The 26652-nt window shown below is 40.7% G+C and overlaps 1 protein-coding gene across 1 annotated transcript in view; it reads right to left on the bottom strand.

The window, feature by feature from the left end:
- Positions 1–277: 277 nt before the first annotated feature.
- Positions 278–26652, bottom strand: part of Tmtc2 (Transmembrane O-mannosyltransferase targeting cadherins 2) — a 146747-nt gene continuing 120372 nt past the window's right edge. The window contains exons 7-10 of the mRNA XM_043411689.1: positions 16671–16915; positions 5198–5338; positions 4668–4752; positions 278–1035 (exon numbers count right to left, since the gene is read on the bottom strand). Coding sequence (XP_043267624.1) covers positions 704–1035; positions 4668–4752; positions 5198–5338; positions 16671–16915 — 803 coding nt within the window. The 3' untranslated portion in view covers positions 278–703. The remainder of the gene's footprint in view (positions 1036–4667; positions 4753–5197; positions 5339–16670; positions 16916–26652) is intronic.

Raw genomic sequence — 26652 nt, 5'->3', positions numbered from 1 at the left:
CAAACGTAATGAGTTTTCGTTGAAAAATTATGGAACGGTTTTACACGGCGAATAGAACAGGCTGCTTCAGCTTGTAAGTGTCTTCATGCATTCGTTTAAATTTGATGTTCCACGAAGGAACTTTTTGTCTTTTATGGATGAATCGAAGATGAGTTGGAGACGGAAACGTTTGGAAATACGAGAAATCGAGGAAATTTGTTTAACAAAGAAAAAGGATTGGTTTCAAGTGAGTTTGAGGGCAAAGGGAAAATCGTAGATAGACGAGAGTTTTTTTTTGTTAGAGAAAAATAAAGGAAGCTTTATTCTTTACATGTAAGATAGCAGGCGATACGAGTGGTCGGTTGTACAAAGACGACGCGAGTCCGTTGAGGTTCGTTCGTTCCTCGGTTACATGACTACCTCGTCGTAAATGATACGAACCGCGTTGGATAAACGAACACCGGGAGGAGCGGGTACGGTTAATCATCGATGGTTCATCCGCGAAACTCGTTTTCTCGAGGATATCATATTCTTCATAATTGTCTGTGGTCTCTTTTACATAATATTCGTCATCGTTCACGTCAACGTCTGGGTGTTCATCGTCGTTGATATTTCCATCGTTTTTGTCAAAATTTTTGACCATTTTCCAAGTATTTTCGTAGTCCAATAATAACGAGGGATCGCAGTCGCTTTCACGGACGATGAGGCCGAGCCTCGCCCGTCATCACGCAAGTAAAGCCGCCAATTTGTGGAGATTCGTCATTGTCGTTGCGTCGCCCGGCTGCAATCTCAACGCTTCTCGGTACGCCTCAGCAGCCTGACGATATTTCCCATTCAAATGAAGTATTGCGCCCAAATTCGTGTGACTGCGGGCCTCGTTTGGCCTCAGACCCACTGCGTGTCTGTACCAAATTTCCGCCTCGTCACGACGGTCGGCTTGACGAAGGGCCGACGCTGCACCCACCGAAAGCTCGTAATCGGACTTCGATAGCTCTGCAGCTCTCAGCTGCTCTTCTGCTGCTTCTGATAGTCTGCCCTGAGCCGTCAGGAACATCCCTGTTGAAAAAAGACAGGAAAATAATATTGTTTTGCTTAATGAATTTTTTCACAGCAACCGAACAATTTTTTTCTCGTCACTTGAAATGAAATGGATTTTCATAACGATATGAAAGTTTTTGAATTATTTATAGCAGAATTAATTATGGAAAAAAATAACGAATGAGGATAGTTCACGAATGACTATTTTCCATTTTTCTTAGGTTGGCTTAAATAACTTTTTGAAGAAGACATTGAACGATATTTTATGAATACGAACATCGTGTGAATGAGTAAAGCAGTGCGGTGGGTAATTTTTAGAAAAACCTGGGGTAGATCGAGCGCTGTTATCGTAATTCAATTTTTACTGATTCTTCTAAAGTCACTTTCTTAAAGTAGTTCATACACGAAACGATTTTCTTAATTCTTGACATTTACACAGAGTTTAAACGGGTAGACGACGGACACGCATATCAAATTTTAAGGGGTTCGTCTTATTGGTTGTTGAGATAAACGTGTTTAAGTATGAAGAAAAATACACAGGGTTATAGGGACTATGCGTAAAAAATTGTTTATCTTTCCATATAACGAATGAACGTTTTTTACGAAATTTATGAAAAAGTAAACAATAACAATGCAGTAGGTAATGAAAGTTTGGGAAAAAATTCGAGATGATTGTCTTATTAGTAACAAAGATATTTTACGTTAAGGAGGGTGGATCGCGACGATACAATGTTGCCATGCTAAACCATGTTAAAAATATTAAGAATTTCAAAATGATAAGAATTTAATAAAATTTGGTAAATGTATTCTTTCAAAATATATAAGACAATATAAAATTTTTTTACATTTTTCTACCACACAGCTCTCGAGTAATTGAACTCTAAAGTTCACGCGTATAAACATAGAGTTTACATATATACAGTTATACATCTCGTGCATAAGAACTTCGATTTAACGCTCAATTATTCGATAACCATGTGGTAAAAAAATTTGAAAAAAATTGTATTTGTATACTTGATGCCAAAGAATGTTATCACCAAATTTTATCAGATTCTAATTATTTTGATTTCGTGATCCACCCTCCTTAAAGATTGAACAAAATTGGTAATGAGCCCTCGTATAACCTCACACTTGTTTATTTCGGTATTCTGTTTCTTCTTGGCTTGGCCCGTTCGTGTTACAGCCTTCTGTCTTTTTATTAAAACTTTTTTCTTGATCCATTTCCCTTTGAGTTTTCCCTTTGCACTATCTAAAGCGATTTTCGATTTTTACACGAAACAATAGTATTTTCGCCAGGAACGAATGAAATTTGAGGTTTAGTCATTGATAGATCTCCGTTCAATTAATGACTTGTAATTTCATTCGCCAAAAATTAAATTGAAAAAATTGATAAAAAATTTTGAATTAATAACTCTGACATTAATTTAAAGCAATTATATCTTTAATTAGGAAGTAAAAATCGATCAAATTTAGACACCCATAAAATACGACCTTCGAGCATAATCTACCTTAATAGTATCGATCTTCCTGAAATTCCGCCAGTCGGTATAACTCTGGTTGATCTATTTTTACGCTCCGCTAGACACCCACGTGTACTTTGCGCATGGAGATCAGTTTTGGGTGAAAAAACTTTTCTAGCGGCTCGACCTTGGCCCTTGAAGAGTGCCTTTATCGTTCTCGAACGTAGCGCGTAGCAAAGTTTTTGATTCGGATTCCAAGTGTTCGCGAGCGTACGGTTCGAAACGAGCACAGTACGCAGCTTGGAGCAAGTTATTGGAGTGTGAAATTCAATTTATTCGTAAATGTAAAAAAACGTATTGTGAACGCGACAATTTTCTTTTTTGATCAGACACACTATGCGGCTGTAAGATTTTTCTATTTTAGAATATACACGGACGGCGTACACGTTTTATTTGGTCAGTGTAACCCAAGCCTCGATAAATCCCAGCGAAATAAGCCCTCGTTTCACAGACCACGCGATCGCTCACGATAAGAAAAGCTTGCAAGTTCGAGGGTTCGATAAAAATGCATCTAAGCAAAAAAAGGATCATACATACGATGCTTTGGGAAGAGCATAAAGCCGAAAACGTCTACAAATGGGCGATGAAAACAAGTCGCTCCAATGGAACGAAAAAAATGTCCAATAAGACGTTTGCCTTTTTGAGAAACTCCTGTGTCATTTACTTTATGACACGTGATCAATATCGCTCCATCATTGGGCGTTTCAAAAATTACAGTAGAGAAACTCGAAAGGAGACTTTAGGAGGAACGGAATAGATGTTGGGAGATGAGAATTCGATGGAGCGGCGAGCGCATGAAGAAGAGACAGAGAGAGGTGAAGGAGAGAAACATGGCGCAAGGACTATATCGGGCTGGGGTTCCCTCCTCCATTGGTGAATTCTGTGGGCGGTGGGGATTGATGTTGAAGGAGTCGTATAAATAAAAGAGGGTACTGAGCTCGGGGATATGCTTTAGATTTTCTCTTTTTCCCCCTTTGCCCTCTGGTACACTAGCGACGCATTTTCTTCGCCCTCAGCACTCCCCCTTGGAATTTCAATACACGTCGAGCTTTCGACTCTGACTTATACCCTCATCATCGTTACCGTACCCGTCCTTTTTCTCCCTTTCTTCCGTTTTCTCTCGTCCGCCCATCACCCTAACACGTTCGCCCCTTATATATATTTTTTCACGCGCCGAGTGGCTCAACGACCCTCACCACACCCCTCTAGTTCAGATTCCCCTTTACTCTTTCACGTTCGATTTTTTTCGCTTTTTGCCATGGAGGGTCCTCGCGTCAAAGGCAGGTCACAGAAAATCCTGTGGCTATTCTTGGGCAGATCATGCGATAGAAATCGTCAAGTGTTTTTTAATCTGGGCTTCTCGGAGGGAGCACAGAGGGAGGAAATATCCATAACGTCTTCCTCGAGATCAACAAGTCAAATTCTGAGGGGCACGACCTGGCAAAGTTGAGTGTTCCTCGATAATTTAACTAATCTCGCGACGAGGAAATCATAAAAAGTAAATTGTTTTCAAGATATCTGAGACTTTTCATTTTTTACAATGGCCTCCGGCTTTGTATTTCCCCCTACAAGATCCGAGTTCGTTAATTAGACTGTGTAAAAAGTATTCAGCTTGGAAACTTTTCTTTCGAGTTGTTAAAAATAATTGAAGATTTACTCGTTTGACGTTGAAGTCAGCATGAATATTTAATAGTCCACGAACGTCACTGGTCGTTTTTCATGTTTTTTAAAACTCTTTCATTTGATGATTAAGAGAAGGAACATATTTTATTCGTTATTGTTCGTTCGGTCAATTTTTCGTGTCGAAATTCTGCTGGTTTGAGTATACTTCGATCATCTTTTTTGGGAATGTTTATACATGGTAGTTATTCATAGAAGTTTGCTTGAGGAGAAACTTCGAAGAAGAAAATAAGGGACTATCGAGGTTTTTGGCGAAAATAGACGCGAGGCACGGAGGAAATAGGTATTAGAGGTGGATAAAACGGGGATAGGGGCAAAAGGGATGCTGGAAGATCGTAATGCGAAACGCCTTAGGTCGAATTTGTGAACGAGAGAGCGGTCACAGTTATCTCACGCCCGGAGAGGTTTGCAATTAGATTACCGCGCTACTCGGTTACATCTCTCGCCTACCGTAATGATGGTGTACGCTCGGATCGTTCGGCGCCAGTCTCCTTGCCCTCAGAAACCATCTCTCAGCTTCTAGGACTCGACTCGACTAGAACATTCGACAAAAACGAAAGAAAAATCAGATCAGTTGATAGATCGGATTAAGCTGTTCTTCATCGACTTAATGAATAATTGTTTCGTTGATTAAATTCTGTTCAGGCTTGACACTTTTACTGCGGATACGATAAAATTAGAATTTGCTTGAATAAGAAAGATTTCGAGGATCCTTTTCAAGGATCCTTCGATCACGCAAATAAATTATTCTTCGTTTCACCGTGAGAATCTTACATTTCAGTTATTTTCCAAATAGAACGAACACAATTTACAGCAATTTCAAGTATATCAGAGTCTTTGGCGATGATTCAATTTCGTATAAACACAAAAACGTTACAATTTCAAAAAAAATATTTTCAGTATATTTTTCCTTCAACTTCTCAGTACGCCCTTGAGTAAGTACATTTTTGAAAGAAACGATTGAAAAATGTAGTTCTTACGTTCCGGGCGAGGAGTTTTCCGTAAGTGATGTGGGCCGGTACGTGGTCAGGCTGGCTGGCCAAGCTGGCTTGAAACCATCTTTCGGCTTCGGCGTATTGCTGCAGTCGCGATAAAGTCTCGCCCAGTAGATTGTACACGCTCTGCAAGCAAATTTAATTATCCTAATCAGCAAGAATTCATAAATTCATAAACGTTCGTTATAGTCATAAAAATTCTTACAACTCGCTTCTATTATTCTCTTGTGTGAGTTCGGAGTTTCGTCGAGATTATATGGGTTAGTTGAGCCGTGTACAGCTTATTCGTACATACATCAAAACAGTTATATACACACACGTAGGTGTGTTATGGGTGCACTTAAATACACACGTACGCTGTATCAGAGTTTGCGAGGTGCCTCAAACTTTTCTCTCGTGAAATCAAGTTTCTTGGTCGTAAAAGACGAAAAATCTGATGCTCTGTATGACACACACCCACGTACACAGATTCGCACGCGTATGTATGCAGACTGTAATGAGTTTGCAAGGAATAGCCCGACAGGATCGTAAAAGTACGTTCGATATGGGCGAAGAAAGTGGGCTGTAGAAAAGAGAGACGGAATTCGAGGGTAATTTTCTTTCCCCGAGAGAAAAGGCAATTGCGAGTCTTCGATGTCGGTCGATCGCTCTCTCTCTCTCTCTCTCTCTCTCCTCTTCGTCTTCCTTTCTTTCTTATTTCCCCTTCGCCATTCACTTTTTCAGCTGTTAGCTATAGCCGGACGGTGTGTTACACAGGGTACAATCTTTGCCCTTTTGCCCGGAAAACAGAGAAGAAAGATAGGAAAGATCGTATGACCCTTTCTTGGTCTTCCGACCGCGGTGAGAGGATTAAGTCGAGAACTTTTCTTATTCGGGTATTAGCGACGGCTGCTGCTAATGGTTTGGTGTTGTGTGGGATTCTGAAGCAACTCTCTGTGCTGGTCACGCGTTCGGGCTTTGCCTATTTGTACATATAAGCACGTACACATATGTGTGCGGTTGGAAGCAGTACATGTGGGGAGCCAAGTGAAACTGCAGAAAAAATATGTACTCCCATCTGAGGAATTATCTGTGTGCTTGGCACCGGTAAATCTCTTTCCTCCATAAAACCTATTAAGGACTGCCTTTAGATTTTTTAGAGATCTTTCAGATCAGAATATAAGCTAGAGTCGAAACGTAGACGAAATCGGTTTTGACCTTGCATACGAATCCGTATGAGATCCGAGCTCGGAAACAAAAGTCGCCCATCGACTCCGCTCGTTCTCGACTTACTCCGGAGATCTTGAAAAACCATCTCGTCACGTAGAGCCCCGAGTGTGTATAAGGGGCACGGAGTTCTTTTGGAGGGGGGACCTTTTGGTTTGAGTTTTTCTTTCCCCGTGATCCAGCATCGAGTGAAAAATGCATGGGAGTACTGAGAGAGCCTCGAGAGTCACACAGAAAAGAAGTAAAGCTCAATAGGATACTGTGAGAATAAGGTATGAAGGGAAAGAAAGAAAAAAATAAAAACAAGAGGTGTGAGGGCACAGAAAAACGGCAAAAACGGCAGGAAGAAAAAGTGAAAAAGAGAGGGCGATCGTACGATGGAATATATACCATGGCAACGTCAAAGAAGCCTCTTTCCTTGAGCCCGGAGCCTCGAGGGTTCGAAAGATCCAGCGCATTGTTCCCGGCCATTATTCACTCGGACTACTTTTCGAGAACGGGAAAACTGAGTACGTATATACGCGATGGACCTGTAATACGTATAAAGCCACCATATTTTCCTCCGTGAAATAGTCGCAAACTTGGCGTTGCATTCGTACCAGAGCCCACTGCGAAGTCGAAGATCGATCGAAAACCAATAATTATTCTTGGCTATTTTACATTTTCAGACTAATGTCCACAAATTATGTGAACCGCTTCCATCGCAGTCTTTCCATTTCTCTGTAGTGTTCTTTCGCATTTGCAATTCGGAGACCATTTATTACGCACAAAGCTCTCCACGAACGAGCCAACAGGCTGCGTGAACCTTGATGCAAATTTTGCTTCGATATACACGACGAAATTATAGTTTTCTTCTGTTTCAAATTTATCCTCGGACTGAAATTTCAAAAACATCAGAATAAATTGTCAGCGCAGGCTTTGTTGAATCTTCTTCGCAGGGTTCGGAATTCGATAATGCAATTTTCCTCATCGGCCAACGTGGATCGTGAAAGCTGAATAAATCCACTTCCTAATTACACCGGCGCGAAGCTCGATACTGAAAAAAAACTCTTCGGTTCCCTGATAATTAGGTTTTCTTTTATCGCAATTTTTCTCTGCGTGCATTCGAGGTTGTAGATAAAGAGGGACTCTGCGAAGGGCAAAAGAACACCGTGCCTCTCGCCGCGCATCTTGGTCAAGATAAAAAAGCTGCTCCCATAAGATCAAACATCCAGCTTGGACAAAAGATTTCTTACTCGCCCGGTCCCTCTGCGACCGTTTGTCCTTCTTCACTAGCGCGAGTTTCTCTCACCACACACCATATCCTATATCGATATACATAAATATACGTATCTATATAGATATTAGAAATCGTTACTCTTCTCTCCCTCTCCACCTCCTTCGCTCTTTCAGCTTCCGTCTATTCGTTTTGTTCACCTACACCGGAGCTTGCTTGTAGACAGAATAGGTGCTCGGCGCACACGTATAAAATCCACCCTCGCCCTCTTCAATCGTCTCTCCTCAGCTCAGGCTTCCTTCTCTCTTCCTCTCTCCCTCGTGCCTCTTCCTCCTCCTTCAGCCCGTGGGTTCTCCTCTATGCCATCGCGATAAAACATTGAGAACTGGTGAAACTCCGGTGTAATCTTGCCGACGATGTTTTACCCCGAACACAGCCGGCTCTCGGTTCGATCTTCCGAATGAAAGAAAGAGACGGAGAGGTCTACGGCTCCCTCTCTCTTCTCGTAAAGCCGTGAAAGATATCGCCCCGCACCGGTGCCGATTAGACCCTCGTTTTGTAAGAAAAACACTCTTTCCTACGGGCTCTTCCTCTCAGTCTCTCTTTCCCGTTGTATGTACATAGGCACGTACCAACGTGAAAGTAGCATCGTCCTATGCGCCTTTTTCCAACAGGATGATCCATAGTCAGCCTCGAGTCGTTCGATAGATTCACTATTATTACATCGAACCGCGAATCCGGCATGTTTATGTCAATGATAAACTTTCATCCTTTTAGAAGTGGCTGTCCGACGGGTTTATGAGACTTCGAGCATCTTCCAATTGGTTGAGAAGGAGGCGAGAAATTATTGTCAGTGTTTTCTCGAAAATTGTAACGATTCGGAGGAAGTTGTGATGAACTTGGTGAGGCTTCTTCAATTTATTTTTATGCATTGAAACTTTTCGATTGGGAATTATCGACCGATACACGTTCTTTTGAATGGGAATGGAGAAATCACATTGGCAAGATATACAGCCACGTTAGACTTTTTTTGAAAGATAATTTGCGAAATTAGGGACTGGATGAAACCTCAGAGGGTGAGTTGTGAACCAGGTTTTCTCAGGGGCTGCTAATGCAATGAATTGCGATTCATTAGCTATCGTTCTTATACGTGCTCTCGGGTTAAGATGAGGGCCTCAAACTTTGGCGAACGGAATCTTTCCTTCTTTTTCATGAATCGCACCTCCCTACATGAGGCGAACCATCAATCGATCGGGAGGAAAAAAACGCTGGGAGAAAAATCTCGACCTCCTATATCTCACGTAATGCGAAAATTTACGAAGAAAAATCACGTCGAACGGGGAAACGTTATTTCGAAAATCACGGAACATCTTTCACATTATATCTGTTCCTTGGCATGTATACAGATATATTTATTTACATCACCCATCATTAGCAGGGGATGGGGGCGTTCGGAACTTCTCGAATTCAGTCATTTGCCGAAATAAAATGCATCTCCTCGAAGTTTATTTCACCCGTAATTCGATATTACTTTTCGGGTTAATATAAGAATTCCAAAAATCAGTAGACGCAGGGAGCATATTGACGAAAGTTCGTCCCGAACGGTTTTACTTTCGTGTCGACTTTGCTTCGGTTCAAATGCTCCGAATAAGAATTTTATCAAAAGTATCAGACCGGATAGTGAAGTCATGAAATGGAAGAAATAAAGACACTATCGAAAAGACAAAAATCGGAGAATTTAAGCAAGTTCACGCGAATTTAACGGAAGTCGAAAATTTCAACTTTACGAGTTGAAATTTGGGAAATATGCTAGAAATTTAGAAATACACATCGCGCATCTATTCCTCGAATTATTACAGGATCAACCGTCAAGTTGTCGAGAAAACAATTAATGGAAATCTCATTTTTTGAAGGCTCATGCACAGGCTCTCACAGCAGACTTCCTGTGAAAGGATTTGGGCTTTGGGTTTAATGAAATAGAATCCTCCCAACTTTAAAGAGCCAAAAACGAGAATAAGAAAATAGAAATTTTATAGATATCAATGATGTCTTGAGAAAGCTTTGTCACCGGTGAAAATCACTTGGGAGTGGAAAAAGAAAAACACTTATTTAAGGTTAACGAGTAACAACGACGTAAACGGTGGAAGTTTTGACAACACCATGAGCCATCTGGTTTAAAATATAGATATGCATATGCATATAAATAGAAAATGGCTGTTGTCATATTTTGCTTGGCGATTTTACTACGAAAGTATTATAACCGCTATCATTGTATTAAACATTTATCAATCTCAACAAATAAGTTAGACATCATTTTAATAATTGTGAGAATAAATTTTAATCGTTTCTTTGATCATCACAAGAGCAAAAAAGTTCAGGTGCTTTTCCCCACTTTTCGGGTGTAAAAATTGAATGAAATTGATTTTATAAACATGCAAGAATGAGGCAGCAAAAAATGTAGTGTCCACAAAAAGCTGTGCTAAAGTAGAATCTTGCGATTACTTCGTTCGTCGACTGAAAACTGCTGACCGAAGGAAAATTTGTTAACACCAATTTTTCTTCTGAGGCATCCTCAAAGTCTTCACGAGCACGCAATAAATAAAGGCCAGGTGAAAACTCTGAGTAATGTTCCGGTTGAATAACTGCGGTAATCGATGACGTGTTAAAATACTCGTTTGAGCACATTTTATTATTCAGTCATAAAGCGGTTTAGCTAGATTCGCGTGTTCAAAAAAAAAACAGGGAGGAACACGTCCATTCAGTGTACGAATTGATACGAAAATTGATATGGTTTCGCCTGATTCGTTAAATCTCTAACGATTCGCTTATGGAAGAGAATGATTATCGACACTCGATGTTCCCGGTGGAGATAAACGAGAACCGAGTGTAAATTCAGGCGAAACGTTATTCCCTCATTTCGAGCCCGTTTGGACTTGATTTTCACGGCCCTCGTGCTCCGTAAAACCAACACCGGTTAACGAAATCCAATAACTACTCTGTCGTCTCTTGTTTCAACGAGGTCGGTTGACCGAGCTGAAGCTTCATAGAGTCAGACAAATATATATACGTTTTTACGTATTTATATTACACACATATATGTAGAATATATTTTATAGAGCTCAATTCAATCCTTATAATGGCGATATCGATAACGTTACCGTAGCGTAACAATAAAACGACCGGAGCTCGTCACACACGACCGGTGTCGTTTCGATTCTTGCACAGACATTTATCGTTTTGACGTACCTTGCTAACAGTATCGATCCTGTTTAGTATAGACAAGAGAAGGCTCGATTTTTTTTTCTCTCTCTCTCTCTCTCTCTCTCTTTTGAATCGATGGTAACCTGACACCGGAAATATGTTTGTTGGAGTATCACGCATGATAGAAAATGGTGTGTACCACCCGCAAAGAGAGTTATACGAATGAGAGGACGTTCAGAAAAAAGGAATTGCGTGCAGTCCGTGAAATTACAAAAAAAGACTGGGGAAAAAAAAATATTTTCGTATTCGTGGAATTGCATTTATACGAAGGATTTTTCATTCCCTCGAGCACACCGCTGCGTTCGTTTGTTTTCGATTTCACATGTTTTCTTGTCAAATATAGAGAATTACAAAGCGATCGAAGGCACAGGTTAGTCTTTTGTCAATATTTTTTGATGCTCATACTTTTTTTTTTTTTTTTTTAACAACAAACGAATGTAGATTCCGACTCCATTCGTTTTTTTTACTCCCTTATAATATCGACTTCAAACTTTATTTCCATCTCCACGATTTCGCATACCGGTGAATTTTTAGTTTTCGAAATTTTTGTAAAAGGACAGAGGAGTGAATTTTACTCTGGAATTTTTCATTTGTTCCGCGCACCATGCTCTGAAATATCTGGTGACAAAGATGCGAATAAATAAAATTGGTTTTCTTATCCTATGGCTTCACAAAGCTCTCTTGAACTGAAATGAAATGATTTCTCCTTGATACGAATTTTTCCAGAAAAATTTATTGAAAAACTCATTGTTGCGTGAATTTCCATTGATGAAAGTTAACACAAATACAATGAGCGTTTTTTTCAGTTGCAAAAAATATTTGTAACATTAGTCATATCACGATCAAAATGATTATTATTTTATGCCATTTTCTTGATAAAAATTTTCAGCTGTCTTATTTATTCGACTGTTTCTATTATTGTTAATTATTCATTTGATCAAAATAGAGTTTGTCAGTTGAGGCAAACAGAAGTTTTGTCGATTCGAATGAAAAAAAAGGTCGAAGGCATTAGCCTAGTAGATTGAAAAAGATCATTTTTTGTAGGTGCAGAGGCGTGAGATTTTTACGAAATAACCAAATGAAAAAAACGTACGAGTGCAATTTGAAAAATTGTAAAAAGTAATCCTGTTTTAATAAGAATTATCTTAGCACATGGATACGAAAGATTCATGTGTCATTTTTCATTCCGACAAGTAGTCAGCAGACTGGACGCCTTCTACTGTGTCAAAATGGCGCAGCTTGCTTAGTGACTCGACAAGAATTATCGCTGTACATAACAATAGTTTTTGGACATTATACCAGATAAACATGTAGCCCAGGTTCACGTTAGTGTCATAAAAAACATGAAATTCTGCCGTTGTAGTAACTTCTCCAGCGCGCGAGGTCAGCACAATCGTAGGAGGGTTGGAATTAGAGAGGGAGGGAAAGGGCACGATGGTGCGATTCTCCCGGAAAATTAAAGTGCTCCGTCGTGCAAACGGCATTCATTTATCCGGTGAGACCGAGAAGCGCCGTGCTCGAGTTCTATTTAAAGTAGTACGGGACTTGGAGTGTAAACAAAAAAGCAGTAGAAAAGATAAAAAAAGAAGAGAGAAATAGTAAGCTCCGAGAAGCTCTCGGGCGACAGTCATGAAGAACGGTGAGAGTGGACTGTACCGAGGATACGAAAAGTTGCACGCTTTACTCTCGACAAAACGGGAACATGGTGTCAATGCGGATGAGAATTCATAAAAGTTCTAAATAAACATAGTGAATTTTGTATAAACGGTGGAATGAAATAAAAGATAAATGCGAATTGGAAAAGTAATGAAAGAAAGAATTTGCTTATTGGGAGGAGAAAAAAATGGGCCTCGTTTGTGTGCCAACGGGTTAAGGGTTATGCATAGAAAGGGTCACGAGAGAAAAGCGGAAAGGACGATATAATAAAAAGAACGACATAACAAAAAGCGAGCGAGAGGCACACGGGCTTTGCAAAATTACCTCAGGAAACATGGGATGCATTGTCAGCCGTAGCTCGGAGGGTCGCAAGCACCTAATTAGCCACTCAAACACTGCCAAACAAAGCGACCTATGTTATTAAAACGTCATATAAAGTATGGAGGGGCCCTTCGGTAAAGGGGAACACTAGCGATATTAGCCTGGCAACTTTTAAACGCGCCTTTTTTCTCTTCCATTCTCTCTTACCTTATACATATATATATATATCCTGCTGAGTTTGCGCTGCGCGAGTGAGCTCCGCGAATGCTCTATTCCTGGTATGACATAGCGCGACGCGGAAACTGGCACATTTTACAAAATGCTAGAATTCCGTTTTTCTACCGTGAACGTATAATGACAAGCTGTTCGGAAAGCTTTTGCGAATTAGGTCGCTTGCGGAAAAAGCACAAACTCGTTCTACAAAAGCTTCGCGAATGTACCTGCCATTACAACCGATATCCGAGCTTTAATCCCTTGCTTTTTCTTCTGGTGGCCTTTTATGAGACTTCGTGCGTATCAGCTTCGGCCAGTCAATGGACTGAGATCCTTGCTAACTAATTTCACGTTCAACAATAGGAGTGCCCCTGTGGAGGGAACTTTGCTATCGTCCAACTAGAAAAAAACTGGACGCAATTTTCATTTGTCAAAACAAGCCTCCGTCCCACACGATTTTTCAAAATCGAGTTCTATCCCAGTTTAAAAAGTTTCATCAAATTTTATCGACACAAAAAAATGAAACGAGTTGTCAGGTTTCGAGCGAAAAGCGCTCTCTAGTCGGAAGACCCAAAACCCATTGACTTCTGCAGCTGGAAAAAAACTGCGTACATATATTTCAAAACGTGAAAAATCATATCAAATTTCGATCAGCCTCTTTTCGTTGCATATCGATGAGAAAAAATATATTTTTGATGCAGCTTTCATTGCTTATTAAGAATAAAATCCAGTACGTGCTGCTTCCGGATACGTAAATCGTTGCATGTTCATAACGTGTAAAAAATCAATCGCCTGTATCAATATTTTGCCAGAGTACGTAGGCTCACGTGAAGGCAACTATGTATCCACCGAAAGTTCGCGAATTCGAGAGTGTTTCTCTCCATTTGTATATAGATCTATATGGATATGTTTGTATATAGATGAATATAAATACGCTAGTAAAACAGCCTAAAGGCTCGTTCAGTTTCCTCGTCGATTTGTTGAAGTCCCACGAGTTCAAGTACGATGTACACGCAACGGATTGATTCGTCCCCTTCAAAAAATGCAATCAATACCGAGATTTTCACGTTGTACGACACAAAAAAAATCATTCCCTTTAATTGTGTTTTTTTCACTTCCAATTCCCTGGAAACGATCCGCACGAGTGTGTTTTCAAAATTGTATTTGGTTGTGCTGAAATTCGATAAATTGTTGGGCGGTTGGTGTTTGAAAAAAAATCCTACGAGGATACTGTGGGTCGGTCGTAATACATAGTGCAGAGCCGCTTGAAAAACAGAATGAACGAAAGCTCTCGTGCTGGCACGTCGTGGATACCCGTTTCTGCCGACGCTTCGTTTTTCTGATTGTCAGTTATTCCAGCTTTTTAATACCGAGTATAATAATAACGGATTACGAAGAGCAAAGTCAACCGAAACGGGAGAGAGAGAAATAAATAAAAACGCATTTCAAATTCGAGGAAGCATTCTTCAATTTATTCAGAAATTCTCCCTTCGTCCGATCGATTCGAATGAATTTCAATCAACTAGATCGCGGAGTTTACTCATTTGTGAGTGACCCGATACAGTATCTCACGTCCGCAGGAATACGCCACACGCTTGATGCGTTCCGAAAGATGAAGAGCAAGGTATTAGCTCCCCGAAACTTTGTAAATTTGGGAGGTCAACAACGCGAAGAGAAAAATGGTCGCTCAGGAGGCTGTGATTGTGTAGGAGACACTCAGTAAAATTGATGAGTCACATTATCCTTGGTAATAGAGATTTCCTCGCCTTTTTTCCTGTCCCCTGCTTCCATGAATGATGCAAAATGCAGGAAGCGAAGGAATAAACTGGGAAGAAGGATATCGGGTGAAATGGAGCAGAGTAGAAAAATCACGAAAAGCCTTAACGCGCTGTACCGAAATTTCATTAAAATATCGAGCATTTTTTGTTGCATTCGATGACGAGTGTTCATCAATTGAGAACTTATTTTTTGAGATAACAAAATTAGAGCGTGCTCCGTAAATATTTTCGCATTCGAAGCCGATCGCTATACGCAGGCCTGTTGGGCAGGGAAATGAGCAAAAAGCAGAGAAGTCTTGAAGGATTTTTTGGCATTCCGTGCTCTTTCGTGTATGTCTCATTCGCTTCTTACAGAATAGAGACACACCGCAAGGAGAAGAGGGACGATGGAAGAAAAACGAAAGACGAAAATACTTTTCGTATAAATTGTCGCACGAGGAATTTCACGAGAATGTAGAATACAAGTCCTGTACAAAAACGAGGTGCTTGAGGAAACAAGGACACGGGGATCATATATATGCGGGAAAAAAGGAAACGAGGGGCGAGCGTGATAAAGAGAGAAGAATGTAGCGCGAGACTGAAAGAGGGGGGAGAGCAGGGAAAGCAATGGAAAAGTGGGAAGATGCTCATAAAAATGCAAACTTTTGGATCGAAACCCATGCTAGTTGGAGCGGCCCCCGCGCTGCATTCGTGTTCACAAGGAGCATCGCAGAGGCTGATGTTGGGTGCTTCCGGTACCGTGCTCGCTGTTGTGTTCCTCGAGCTTTTCTTCCATCGTTGTGCTATTGCCCCCTGCGCGCAGCCCCGTTTCAGAAGAGACGTTCGTCTCTCACTCTCTTTCTCTTTCTTTCATTCTTTCTTTCCGCCTCGTTTCCTTGTTGTCGCGTGTTCTCGCCTGCCCGCCAGCTCGTCGAAAAGTTCCCGAGAGTAAAAAGACGTCAGAGGAAAAACTGGTAACAACCCTTCACCCTGGCCACCTTTCCTCTCTCACTTCCGTCCATGCCTATCTCGACGTTGCAAAGCAAGACGCTATCCTGTACACGCTATGTATTCCGATGCATAGACATATCCGAGTAACATTCACGGTAATATACAACGAGCGAAACGATCGGAAAAAGCCTCTGCTTGTCCTTGTTTCTTTTTTCTCGTTATAGATTCTCTTTCTTGAATTTGGAAAAGATTTTCCGAGTCCCCTTCCCAATAGTATACATCGTAAACGAAACCGTACCATCGTCTCCATATATATTTACGGTCCATGGCAATTTCTCGATTCTCATGATACATGTACGCACATATAACGGCGTATGTGCAATGTAAAAAGAATGTACGAAATCGGAATTTCGTAGGGGCGGTTAAACGCGATCGTTCTTGCGGTGTCTTTGCAGAAGAAACTTGCATCGCTATTCGTTTGAAAATAAACTGTATGGAATGCTGTTTGGATGATTTCCCGAGCAAAATCGTTCGCAATAACAACTCGAAAATATTCGACGTCTGCGTACGATCTTCGAAAAATGTATTCGAACCATTTCACTTGAAAACATTGTAGGAAAATAAACATTTTCATATGGACGTTTGATGATTTTTTATTTATCATTTTCTCTTGCAGACGAGTGAGTCAGAATTTTCCATCAGCAGAAATTAAGGGATGTCGCAAGCGTGGATTTTAATAGAGGGTAAAAATAATTGACGTTCCCTTATGACGGAGAGAGCTCGTAAGAGTTGTACCAAAGATTGTGGATTTTATGACAAGAGGTAATCGGATACGGAGATTAAATGTTGAGAAGGAAAACGCAGAGTGTGTACTCACTTGAGGAGGATAATGCTCGGGAAGAACATGGAGAGCTTCTTTGTAAGCCGAAAGTGCACCCTGCAATTTGCCTTGATCCGCGTACAGGCCGCCAAGTTGTAGAAGAGCCTGTACTCTCGCCGCTTCGTGGGCCCTTCTGTCCTTAAGGGCAGATCCATCGAGAGATGCCCCGGCACGTAGAATCCCAGCGGCTTCGGTTCCTCGGCCGACTGAGACCAATGCAGATCCGAGATTCACGTAAGCCTCTGCCAACACAATTATCGATTATTGCCATACCTTCGGCAGTACCAAATTCGCATAAGATATCGTACTACCCGTACAAAGACCATCACCGACTTCCTTCCTAGAGGTAAGTTATGCGCATGTGTGTGCGATGGCTCGGTGTACGGTATTACGATGGATTCGGAGTAATTGTCTCAGAAATGCGGTCAGGTATCGGGGACAATGTTATCATGGGCTCCTCAAATGCTGACGTCATCTTATTTATTCAAGAAATCCAATTAAGGTAGTTCATGCACGAAACGATTTTCTTGAGAAAGTCTTGAAATTTACACAGAGTTTAAATGGGTAGTTGACTGACACGCATATCAAATTTCAAAGGGTCCGTCTTATTGAATTGGATGTCGAATTATTAACTCTGACATTAATTTAAAGTGATTGTATATCTTTAATTAGGGAGTAAAAATCGATCGAATTTAGACACCTATAAAATACGATCTTTTGGGCATGATCTACCTTGATATTAATAACTTTTTATGACTGAGAAGGGTTTAGAAGGGAAGGAAGAAAAAAATTAATTTTCTTGTGAATTTTGTACCCAAAATGTGATTGAATGACGCGAAGTAACTTTTGCCAGAAAAATGTATTCCTCTACGAAGTTTAAGGAGCTTCATTATTTTAATTGAGTGATAAGGAGGCAGGGTATGGAAAAATGAGAGTTTGATTGTGCGCGTGATTCGCGGTCGAGAATAAAATTTCGGAGCGTGTGTGTTTTCTCTGATAGTTTTATGAGTAATGTCGTTGGAGATAGTTTTATTAGAGTTTGGAAAACCTAAAACGGCAGTGATAAGGAGAGTTGTTTAAAGTGCACGTCGATAAATGGAGGTCGAAAGAGAAATAGAAATCGAGGAGAAGGAAGTAAGAATTAGATAGCTCGAAAGTTAGCGACGCGAGGGAAGAAAGGCTAAAGTCAGGTTAACCAGAAAATTGCAAGGCACACAACTCACAGTTTCACGATGGAATCTTAATTCTTGAAACGTTCAGTGAAGCTGAGCTGACGCGCTTGGAGAACCCGACGTTTCTTCACCGACCGAGTGGAAGTTAAAACCCACCCTTATGTTCACCCTTCGCTGAATCGTCTACATGCTCTTTCTCCCTTTTTACCTCCTTTCCCTCATATCTCTCACTTCTCACTTGATTTTCCCCACTTTCTTCCTCTCTCTTTCTCCTCCTATCTCTCATTCTCTTTAATTAGGTAGCAAACAGAATGCCCCGCTGTCTTGCCAAGTTGGCGGACTCAGGGATGAAACAGCAGTTTAGTCGTCTCATCGCATTCTTCTTTTACAGGAAGAAGGGTGACTGTGCTATTTCTCGGCGAGAGTGTACTTCACCATCACCTCCGATGTTTACTTCTCTCTCTCTCTCTCTCTCTCTCTCTCCTCCCCCTCCCTTTATCACTGCCTGTGCTTTTCACCCTGACATGCACGTTTTACTTTATGCAATCATAGTGGAAAATTTCGGGACTAACAAGATTCGAAAAGAGGTTTAACGGGGCGAAATATGCAGTCGGATGTTTTCGTCGAGGCTAATTTATGTATCAAACTAAATGAGACTGAAACGGATACGCAAATTTTAAGGGAAATGAGAGAGATGAGGAGATTCCTTTCCGATGGAGATATTCTACATCCGGGTCCACGAGTCCCAGCGTCGTCTTGACGCGCAGAATATACGTTTTCAAATATTTGCTATAACTGTACGAAAAGGATCTCAGCCGTATCAAAGTATTATACGTTTTTTTCTTGCACTCTGACTGAACCAGTTATTCCACGGGTGAGCTCTCTCAAAGGGCCACTTGATAAAAAGAATTTATATATATTTCACTGCCAAATTCAGTGCTCTCTCACCCCCGAGATCCGCAACCGGCGACGTCACACTCCGTTCGCACGCCGGAGAGTCAAGATCTTTTCACAATACGCTCCCGCTCTCTCATCCCTTATTTTTATTCTCAAGCTCTGTACGACAAAAATATGCAAGATTGCCAAGACTCGACGCAGGATAACGAAGAAATGCTTGAGCTCTGTTTCTCCTTTCGTTCACGTGAAAACAATGAAAAAAGAGGTGCAGAGAGCGAGAGGCTGGGGGGCAAAGCACGAGGAAAAATCGGGGATTCTTCTTGCGGAGTCTGTCTCTATTCGTTTTCAACGAGATTACAGTGATGAAAAGAAGAAAGAAAAAATTCACATAAAGATTCAGAAAAGATATTTATTCCGGTCGTTTTAGTTCAATTGAACGAGAAATCTTTGTAGCAGTTATATCGCAGTTCGGGATTGCTACAGTACAAAGGATAAAAGTACGAGAAAATTCTTTTCTCCTCTCGCGTTTTTCCCTCCCTTGTTTTCTCCATGAGGCGCGCGGAAAGAAAGAATGGAAAACGGCAAATAGGAAAGGAGCGAAAGGGCGAGGAGGGGGGCTGCAAGTTTCCTTGCAACAAACGTTCTGTGTGAGCTTTTTATAGAACATCTTAAAAGTCAAAGTACCGCTGCCACTGTAATGCTGGCTTAACCTACCCTCGCTCTAGCTTTAATTTCGAGTCGTTTATAGCACCCCTATTCGACTTCTCTTATTCCGCCCGAGCTCTTTCTCCCTCTCTCTCTCTCTCTCTCTCCTCTCTCTCTCTTTCTTAACCATTTTCCCTTGCTCTCGAAACCACGAAGCCCACTCGACGAGCCGCGCGTGGAGAAACGCGTTCTTACCCTCTTGGGATTTTGCGGTAAGAAATAAAGGGTTCATACATATAGTCGAACCGTAAAAGCTAAGTTAGTAGCTATTGGGATTCATCTTCGTACGTAAGAAAAACTGTATAAATACTTAAACTCGTTCTCCCGACTCGTCCTTTTCCGTTTTTATCCCATTTGTCTTTTTATTTGTCCATCGTATGGAACCGTCGTGAAAATTCTGCACATTTCATTCTTCTAGAATCCATTATTTTTCATACAAATTTTACGCATCGATTAAGGTGGCTCTGTACCTACACGTACGAACCAAAAATTTCAGTCGCAGCGTACAATGAAATCCAATGCTTATACGGTGCTGCCGGCTACATCGTTTTTGTCAAAGCTTGTACACTCTGCTTGTCCTACACAATCACGTTTCATGCACGAATAGGTTTCTTACATATATAGAAAGTGGCGCTGCGTAATCGTGACATAACAACGCCATTCTCCAGTATTACTACAGCATCGAGCGTCAAAATGTCAGTGTTTCCGGAAATCTTATTTATACCTCGCGAAAGAAGTTAAAAAGTGTTCAAATGGCAATTTAATCGAGAAAGGTGGTCGAACATTTGAGAAAAAAGCTTTCATATTGTTGTGTATTGCGCCTATCAATTCGCCGCACCGTACCCTGTTGCCACGTTGTCACAGCTGGTCATCCGCCCGTTCCGCGTCACGTGAAATTAACACAGTTCATCAGTCGGTATCTCCGAAACTATAGATGGTCAAAAATTCCCATTTAAATGAATATTAATACCAAAATAGTACTGAACAGACGACTGGTTTTATTTTAAAGTCGTAAGAACCGTTTAGCGTCGGTAATAAAAAAAGTAAACAAAGTCCTGTCCAGTGACGCGTTAAGGAGGGTGGATCACGAAATCAAAATAATCAGAATTTGATAAAATTTGGTGATAACATTCTTTGGCATCAAGTATAGAAATACATTTTTTTTTTCAAATTTTTTTACCACATGATTATCGAATAATTGAGTGTTAAATCGGTGTTCTTATGCACGAGATTTATAACTGTATAAACTCTATGCTTATACACGTGAACTTGAGTGTTCAGTTACTCGAGAGCTATGTGGTAGAAAAATCTAGAAAAATTTATATTGTCTTATATATTTTTAAAGAAAACATTTACCAAATTTTATGAAATTATTATCATTTTGAAATACTTAATATTTTTAACATGGTTTAGCATGGCAACATTGTATCGTCGCGATCCACCCTTCTTGAGGAGTTTCGGTACAGGCGAAACAATGTTGCCATGCTAAACCATGCTAAAAACATAAAAAATTTCAAAAAGTTCAGAATTTTATAAAATTTCGTAAACATATTCTTTAGTGCCAAATTGACAATACAAATTTTTTAAGATTTTTCTTCTACACAGTTATCGAGTAATTGATCACTAAAGTTCACGTGTATAAGCATAGCGTTTCCGTATATACAGGTATACATTCCGGGCACAAGAAATCTGCTTTAATGCGTAATTACTCGATAACTAAGTAGAAGAAAATTTTGAAAAAATTTGTGTTTTCGCACTTGCTATTGAAAAACATTATCACCAAATTTGATCAATTTCTTAATATTTAGACTTTTGTACCGAAACTCCTTAAGTGTATGCACCGCGAATAAAATGACCCATTTTTATTCGCGAATATCTCGAAAACTAGATGCGAATCGATTATAAATTTTATGACACTCGGTTCGTGAAGGCTATCTTTATACCATATTTAAATTTCAGCCCGTTCAAAAAAAGTACAAAAAAAGGCCTTAAATTACAAATAAGACCGGGAACGTTTGGAACGTGAGTTTTTACACGATTATAGTAGTGACCCTTTTTCACTTATCAAACGTAATACGCTAAAAATGTCGATGCTCATGCAAAAAATCGGCTTAGATCCATATATTTTGGATGAATCTTTCGGCTCCCGCGTACTTTCGCATACAGTCCAATCCCGCTATAAGCCTATTAAGGGGCTGTAGGGGAAATTTTTTCGGGACTAACGATCCTGCCGCTATAAAGGCGCGATCGAATTTCAACGAGATTATTCGGTACGAGCGGAGACAGTAAATGTTAATGGAAATTTCATAAATCTATATTACCCACCATTCGCTAGTTTTATTAATTAAAAAAGGGAAACCAAAGAGGCGCTTTGCTCATGACACGTGAAACGGAGGGTTGAGTGAGACATTTTTCGGGGCTTATGAGAAGCACAGTCGGTCTTGAAATTCGAAAACCCTTCAGAGAAATGGTTTCCGCTTTGAAAGTAGAAAAGAAGCTTATAAGGAGTTGCTTCATAAAGTAGATTCGCCTGTGACCGATTCAGAGAAACGAGGATACCCGACAAAACATGTATTGAACGGGATCCGAATTGGATGGAAACTACGTAATTTCTTTTTGCCTCCGATTTTGATTTATTTCCGTATCACTTTGAAATTACACAGTTTCATGTGTTTTCGTTCTTTAATTACATTTTTCTCGTCTGGCTGAATGCTCAACGCAGTCTAGCGTAACGGAGGGTGAATGTCTATCATATGTGTTCGGATTGCATATATATTAAGCAGGCTCGTAAATTACCGTAGTGAAGCTTTTAAAATACGTCCGAGCTCGAGTAATTAGTGGATCCCGATCGGCCGCCAATTTGCGGATCGTTGCCGCATGCCGTGCGGCATTTTGTCTCTCTATCTGTAGTTCTCGCTTTCTCTCTCTCTCTCTCTCTTGCACTCGTTCATTCGGCCGCAATCTCTCGCACGATATCCGTATCTCCATAGTCGCTTTCGGACGACCCTTATCGACCGGTTCACCCGTTTTGGTCCTCCTTCCCTCTCCCTCTCTTTCTCTGTCTCTCTACGGTTCCGGAGAGTGGCTTCAGCGTTGCATCGGGGGTGTTCGGAGGGTGCGATAAAGAGAGAGACAGAGAGAGAGAGAGAGAGGAGGATGGACAAAGCGACCTAGGTGCCAATATATACGGGCGGCAGATAGGAATCGACAAAAAATTGGTATGGGGGGGTGCGAGGGACGGTGGAAGGGCCGTCGCTACCACGAGTTTTGGATATGGTTGGCTGGCTGGTTTCCTCTTATATGTATACACCGTAGGTGGATTTAGAGTAGCCTTGTCCTCGTTGAAATTTGGAGGCCCCATTCGCAACAGGAAGTTGGGACCGATTGGTGCGTCAGAGTGAAAAAAAAGGCTGTAGATGAAGACGAGAAGGACTGGCCGGAAAAGTGTGTATTGGAGCGGAAGAGAGAGAGAGAGAGAGAGAGAGTGAGATGGAAGGAATGATATAGGAAAAGCTTTTAAAGGGAAAGTATCAGCATCCCTTTCGTGACGAACGCCTTTTTTATTCTGTACATCCACGCCTGATCTTTTTCTCTCGCCCCCCTCTCTTTTTTCTTTTTTACTCTTTTTTATTCCTTGTATCCTGAGAATTTTTTTTCACCAGATCTCTTTCTCTGACTCATCCCCTGCTTCTTCACCGCAGCCCCGCAGAGACTATCACTCTCTTCTTCCGCTTTCTTTTTCTTTCACCACCAATTTACATTACAATCTGTGTACCAATTTACACTGCTGAATAATTAATGAATCATTACCTCACTCCTACGACTTTTTCTTCTTTTCCTATATTTTCCTCTCTTCTTTTTACTCTCCGTCTTTGTTCCTCAATCTTTGCTAAATATATCTCACTAAGGGTGCGCATTTAGCGTTCAGTCTGAGCCGGTATGGTGTCTAAGGAATATTCCAGGCTCTACTTAGCATGCCAGGAAGCATGCCTTTCTCTCTTCCCGCATCCTTTCTCATGCGGCCCCATTTGGAAAAGAATTGTTTGGCACGGGAGATGCTGGGGTGTCTTTCCCAGGCATGTTTCCTGATATATATCATGCATGTATATATACAACTACATTTAGAAATATATCGACCAATATATTTATGTATACGACAAATATATCTGTACACGTCCATATATTTATTCGGGGCAATGCTCGTCTCTCTTAAATTTCACAAAGTGCCACTCGTCTCTCGTTCCAATTGCCGTTAACGATCGAGCCGTCCGTGCCGGAGTATTAATTATAAACTCGACGAGGCATCTCGCGCAATACAGTCCTCGCTTCGCCCACTGTCTCTCTCTCTTACTCCCTCTCTCTCTCTCTCTTTCTCTCTCCCTCCCCTCCCTCGCTCATTTTCTCTCTTACTCTTTCACGCTCTTTTACTCAACCCTTGTGCCCCTACATTCCTCCCATCGTTCTGCCTCGTGGCTCCAAGCACCGGAGGGTTAATCTCCGTTTTGTGCTTTCCACTCTGTTTTCCATACCTTTTTCCGTTTTGGCAACGGTCCATGCTATCGTTTTTTCTATCCCACTCCTCACCTTCCCACATCCCTCCTCTCTCTCTCTCTCTCTCTCTCTGCCCTTCTCGACTATCCTCCGTCCTTCCAACGAGAGACAACCGTCTCGACCACTCGGTAAGGTTAACGGCAATTATTTTCAACTCTTGTCGTGACTTTCCACGCGTATGATTGTACCGCTATCGTAACGTATACCTTTTACGAGCATCTCGTTTATACATATATAGTTATTCGAAAGTTATATTTCCACGTATACGAATACGGGTATTTATGCAAATCGTAGTTTCCAGAACATTAGATACGAAAATGGAATTAGAGAATATAAGAGAGAGGGATAATAATGGAATGTGGTTTTAGCACCGCCAATTTTCACGTGCCACGAATTGCTCACAACTTACAACATGGGTGCGATTTTGAGCCCAAATTCTTTGGGAAAAAACCAGGCGAAAATGTCCATTCTCAACGTCTTCAAAAACTTTGCATACATAGAAGATTCTGAAAATAGATCGATCACCAAAGTGGAGTATGGAGGATTTGAAACTTGATTTTATTTTTCACATTCACTCGTCATATTTGGATCTGTGCTAATGTTTTAACGAATCACGTTATGATTATCCTTAATATTGAATTAAAGATTGTACGTTTAATCAAGAGTAATAAAATCGTCACAATTGAGATAATTTGCGGAATCCCACTTGTCATCACTCTTTCATGAGTAAATCACAAATATTTTCCACGAGAATGAAATAATTCAACAAAAGTAATATTTTTCGAAGTGTAGAGTTAGAGCTCCAACTTAAAATGAAGTTCGCTCCTTCAATGGATAGAATCCCTCGACAAAATCTTCCACAATGGAAGATTATTGGAAATTGCTTGGAAGAATTTACTGTGAGGGAGGCTGAAAAGAAAAGGTACCCTCCAAGGTTTACGGTGGTAAGCGGTGAAGATTTGCATTAATCGTTTTTTCCATACGTTGTTGATGGAAGGCACCGTGTTTTTTTTTTTTCAAAAACAGCTCCCAGGTGCGAGTAGATCTATATTGGCCTGGACGGCAACATTTTCAACATAAAGTGGCAAAAGCTTGAATTGCCAATCTTTCAGTCTTTGATCTTTTTGAAACTTCAACGGAAGTAGGAACTTTTTCCACAAATCCCGGATAAGTCGTCAATTAGAATTTTTCGCTGCAAGTTACTTTAAAGATCGGACTTCAAGATTCCAGTGCACCTTTTCACACAGTTCCAAAAGATTTTGAATAAGGTAAACTTCTTCTGCGATGTCTAAAAAGTATGCAGACACGTTTTTATTTTTGCTTTGAAGGAAGTTTTCAAGTTGACTCCTTCGGCCATTCCGCGTTTATATTTTTCTTCATCGTAAACATGATTGCATGCAATTATTGGTTCAACAGTCTTCATCGAAGCATATTCTATAGCCTGCTCGATACTTGTGTCTGTCTCTAGCTTTTCATTAAACTCGACTAATTGTGCACCGGTTTTCGATTTTTTGTGCTTTTTCGTTTGTAATGTTATTGTTTTATAGCTATAGACGAAGCTCAGCGATGCGATTAACGCGATACTCGAAATATTCGTTTGCTTGCATGTTATCTACCGTTATTTCAAGTTGTGTAGAAATCGTGTATGTGTAAATTATTCTTTTGTTTTTTATTTTCATGCATTCATTGTTCAGCGGGTGAGAGCGCGCGATCGAAGTTGCATTGATTTCTGCGCATTCTGCTTTTTTGAACTTGTATGAAATTCGAAGTAGCGTAACGATGATTCGTCGAGAGGTACACTCGACGCCAATACACGTTGCAACAAAAAAAGGTAGCACTCGGAGTGTCGTGAGTACTCGAGGTAGTTTCGTGAGGGTTGTGTGTTAACAATTTTTCATGTGACCTTTCATTTGGAATTTTCGATGTTTTTTTGTCTGTGTGAATTGGATCCGTACCGTGGAAAGTATGCACGATAAAATTCCTCATGGCACATATACTCAAAGCTGTGAATATATTTGGCAGTCACTAGAAAATGGGATGTCCAATTATGACGGGAGGGATAAATTTTCGATAATTTTCCTTCGATTACCGCAAAAATCTTTACTAACGCGAAGTAATAAAAAATGACACGGCGTCAACAACTGTAGGGTGTCGAGGAAGATTGAAGATTATTAATAAACGATGAATGTTTTCATCGCTAGCGAGCGGCTAAACAGGACTTCGTCACAACGTATATGTCGTCGTGCGTGCCTTCGCACACGGATTTGAAATTTTTATATAGGGGACTCGATAAAACGCATTTTATCTTCGTCTCTCTCTTCCTTCGTTCTTCTTTTTAGTGGATTGAATCCCTATTTAGAGGAGAGGCTCAGCAGCGAAAGGGCGCAATCTACAGGATTTGAAAGGTTTCAGGAAGGCCCTATCGCTGGATGAATAACTGCATGTTTTATCCCGCGTTATACCTGAACACGTCGTGCGTTCGCATCATGCTGTGTACAAAATTCAAGAGAAAATTCCACGCTCTCTGCGATTTCAATTTTACATTGCACAGCGATATGAATTTTCTGACAACAGACAAGTTGAGTCTCCCTTTTAGAGCTTGATCGAGGTATGACGTTATAAATGTACGCTCCGGTGAATGTGCGTGTATATGC

Source organism: Venturia canescens, chromosome 2 (genome assembly GCF_019457755.1).
Source record: "Venturia canescens isolate UGA chromosome 2, ASM1945775v1, whole genome shotgun sequence".
Classification (NCBI taxonomy): domain Eukaryota; kingdom Metazoa; phylum Arthropoda; class Insecta; order Hymenoptera; family Ichneumonidae; genus Venturia; species Venturia canescens.
The sequence above is the reverse complement of the archived record's forward strand: the minus strand, read 5'-3'. Positions and strand labels throughout refer to the sequence as shown.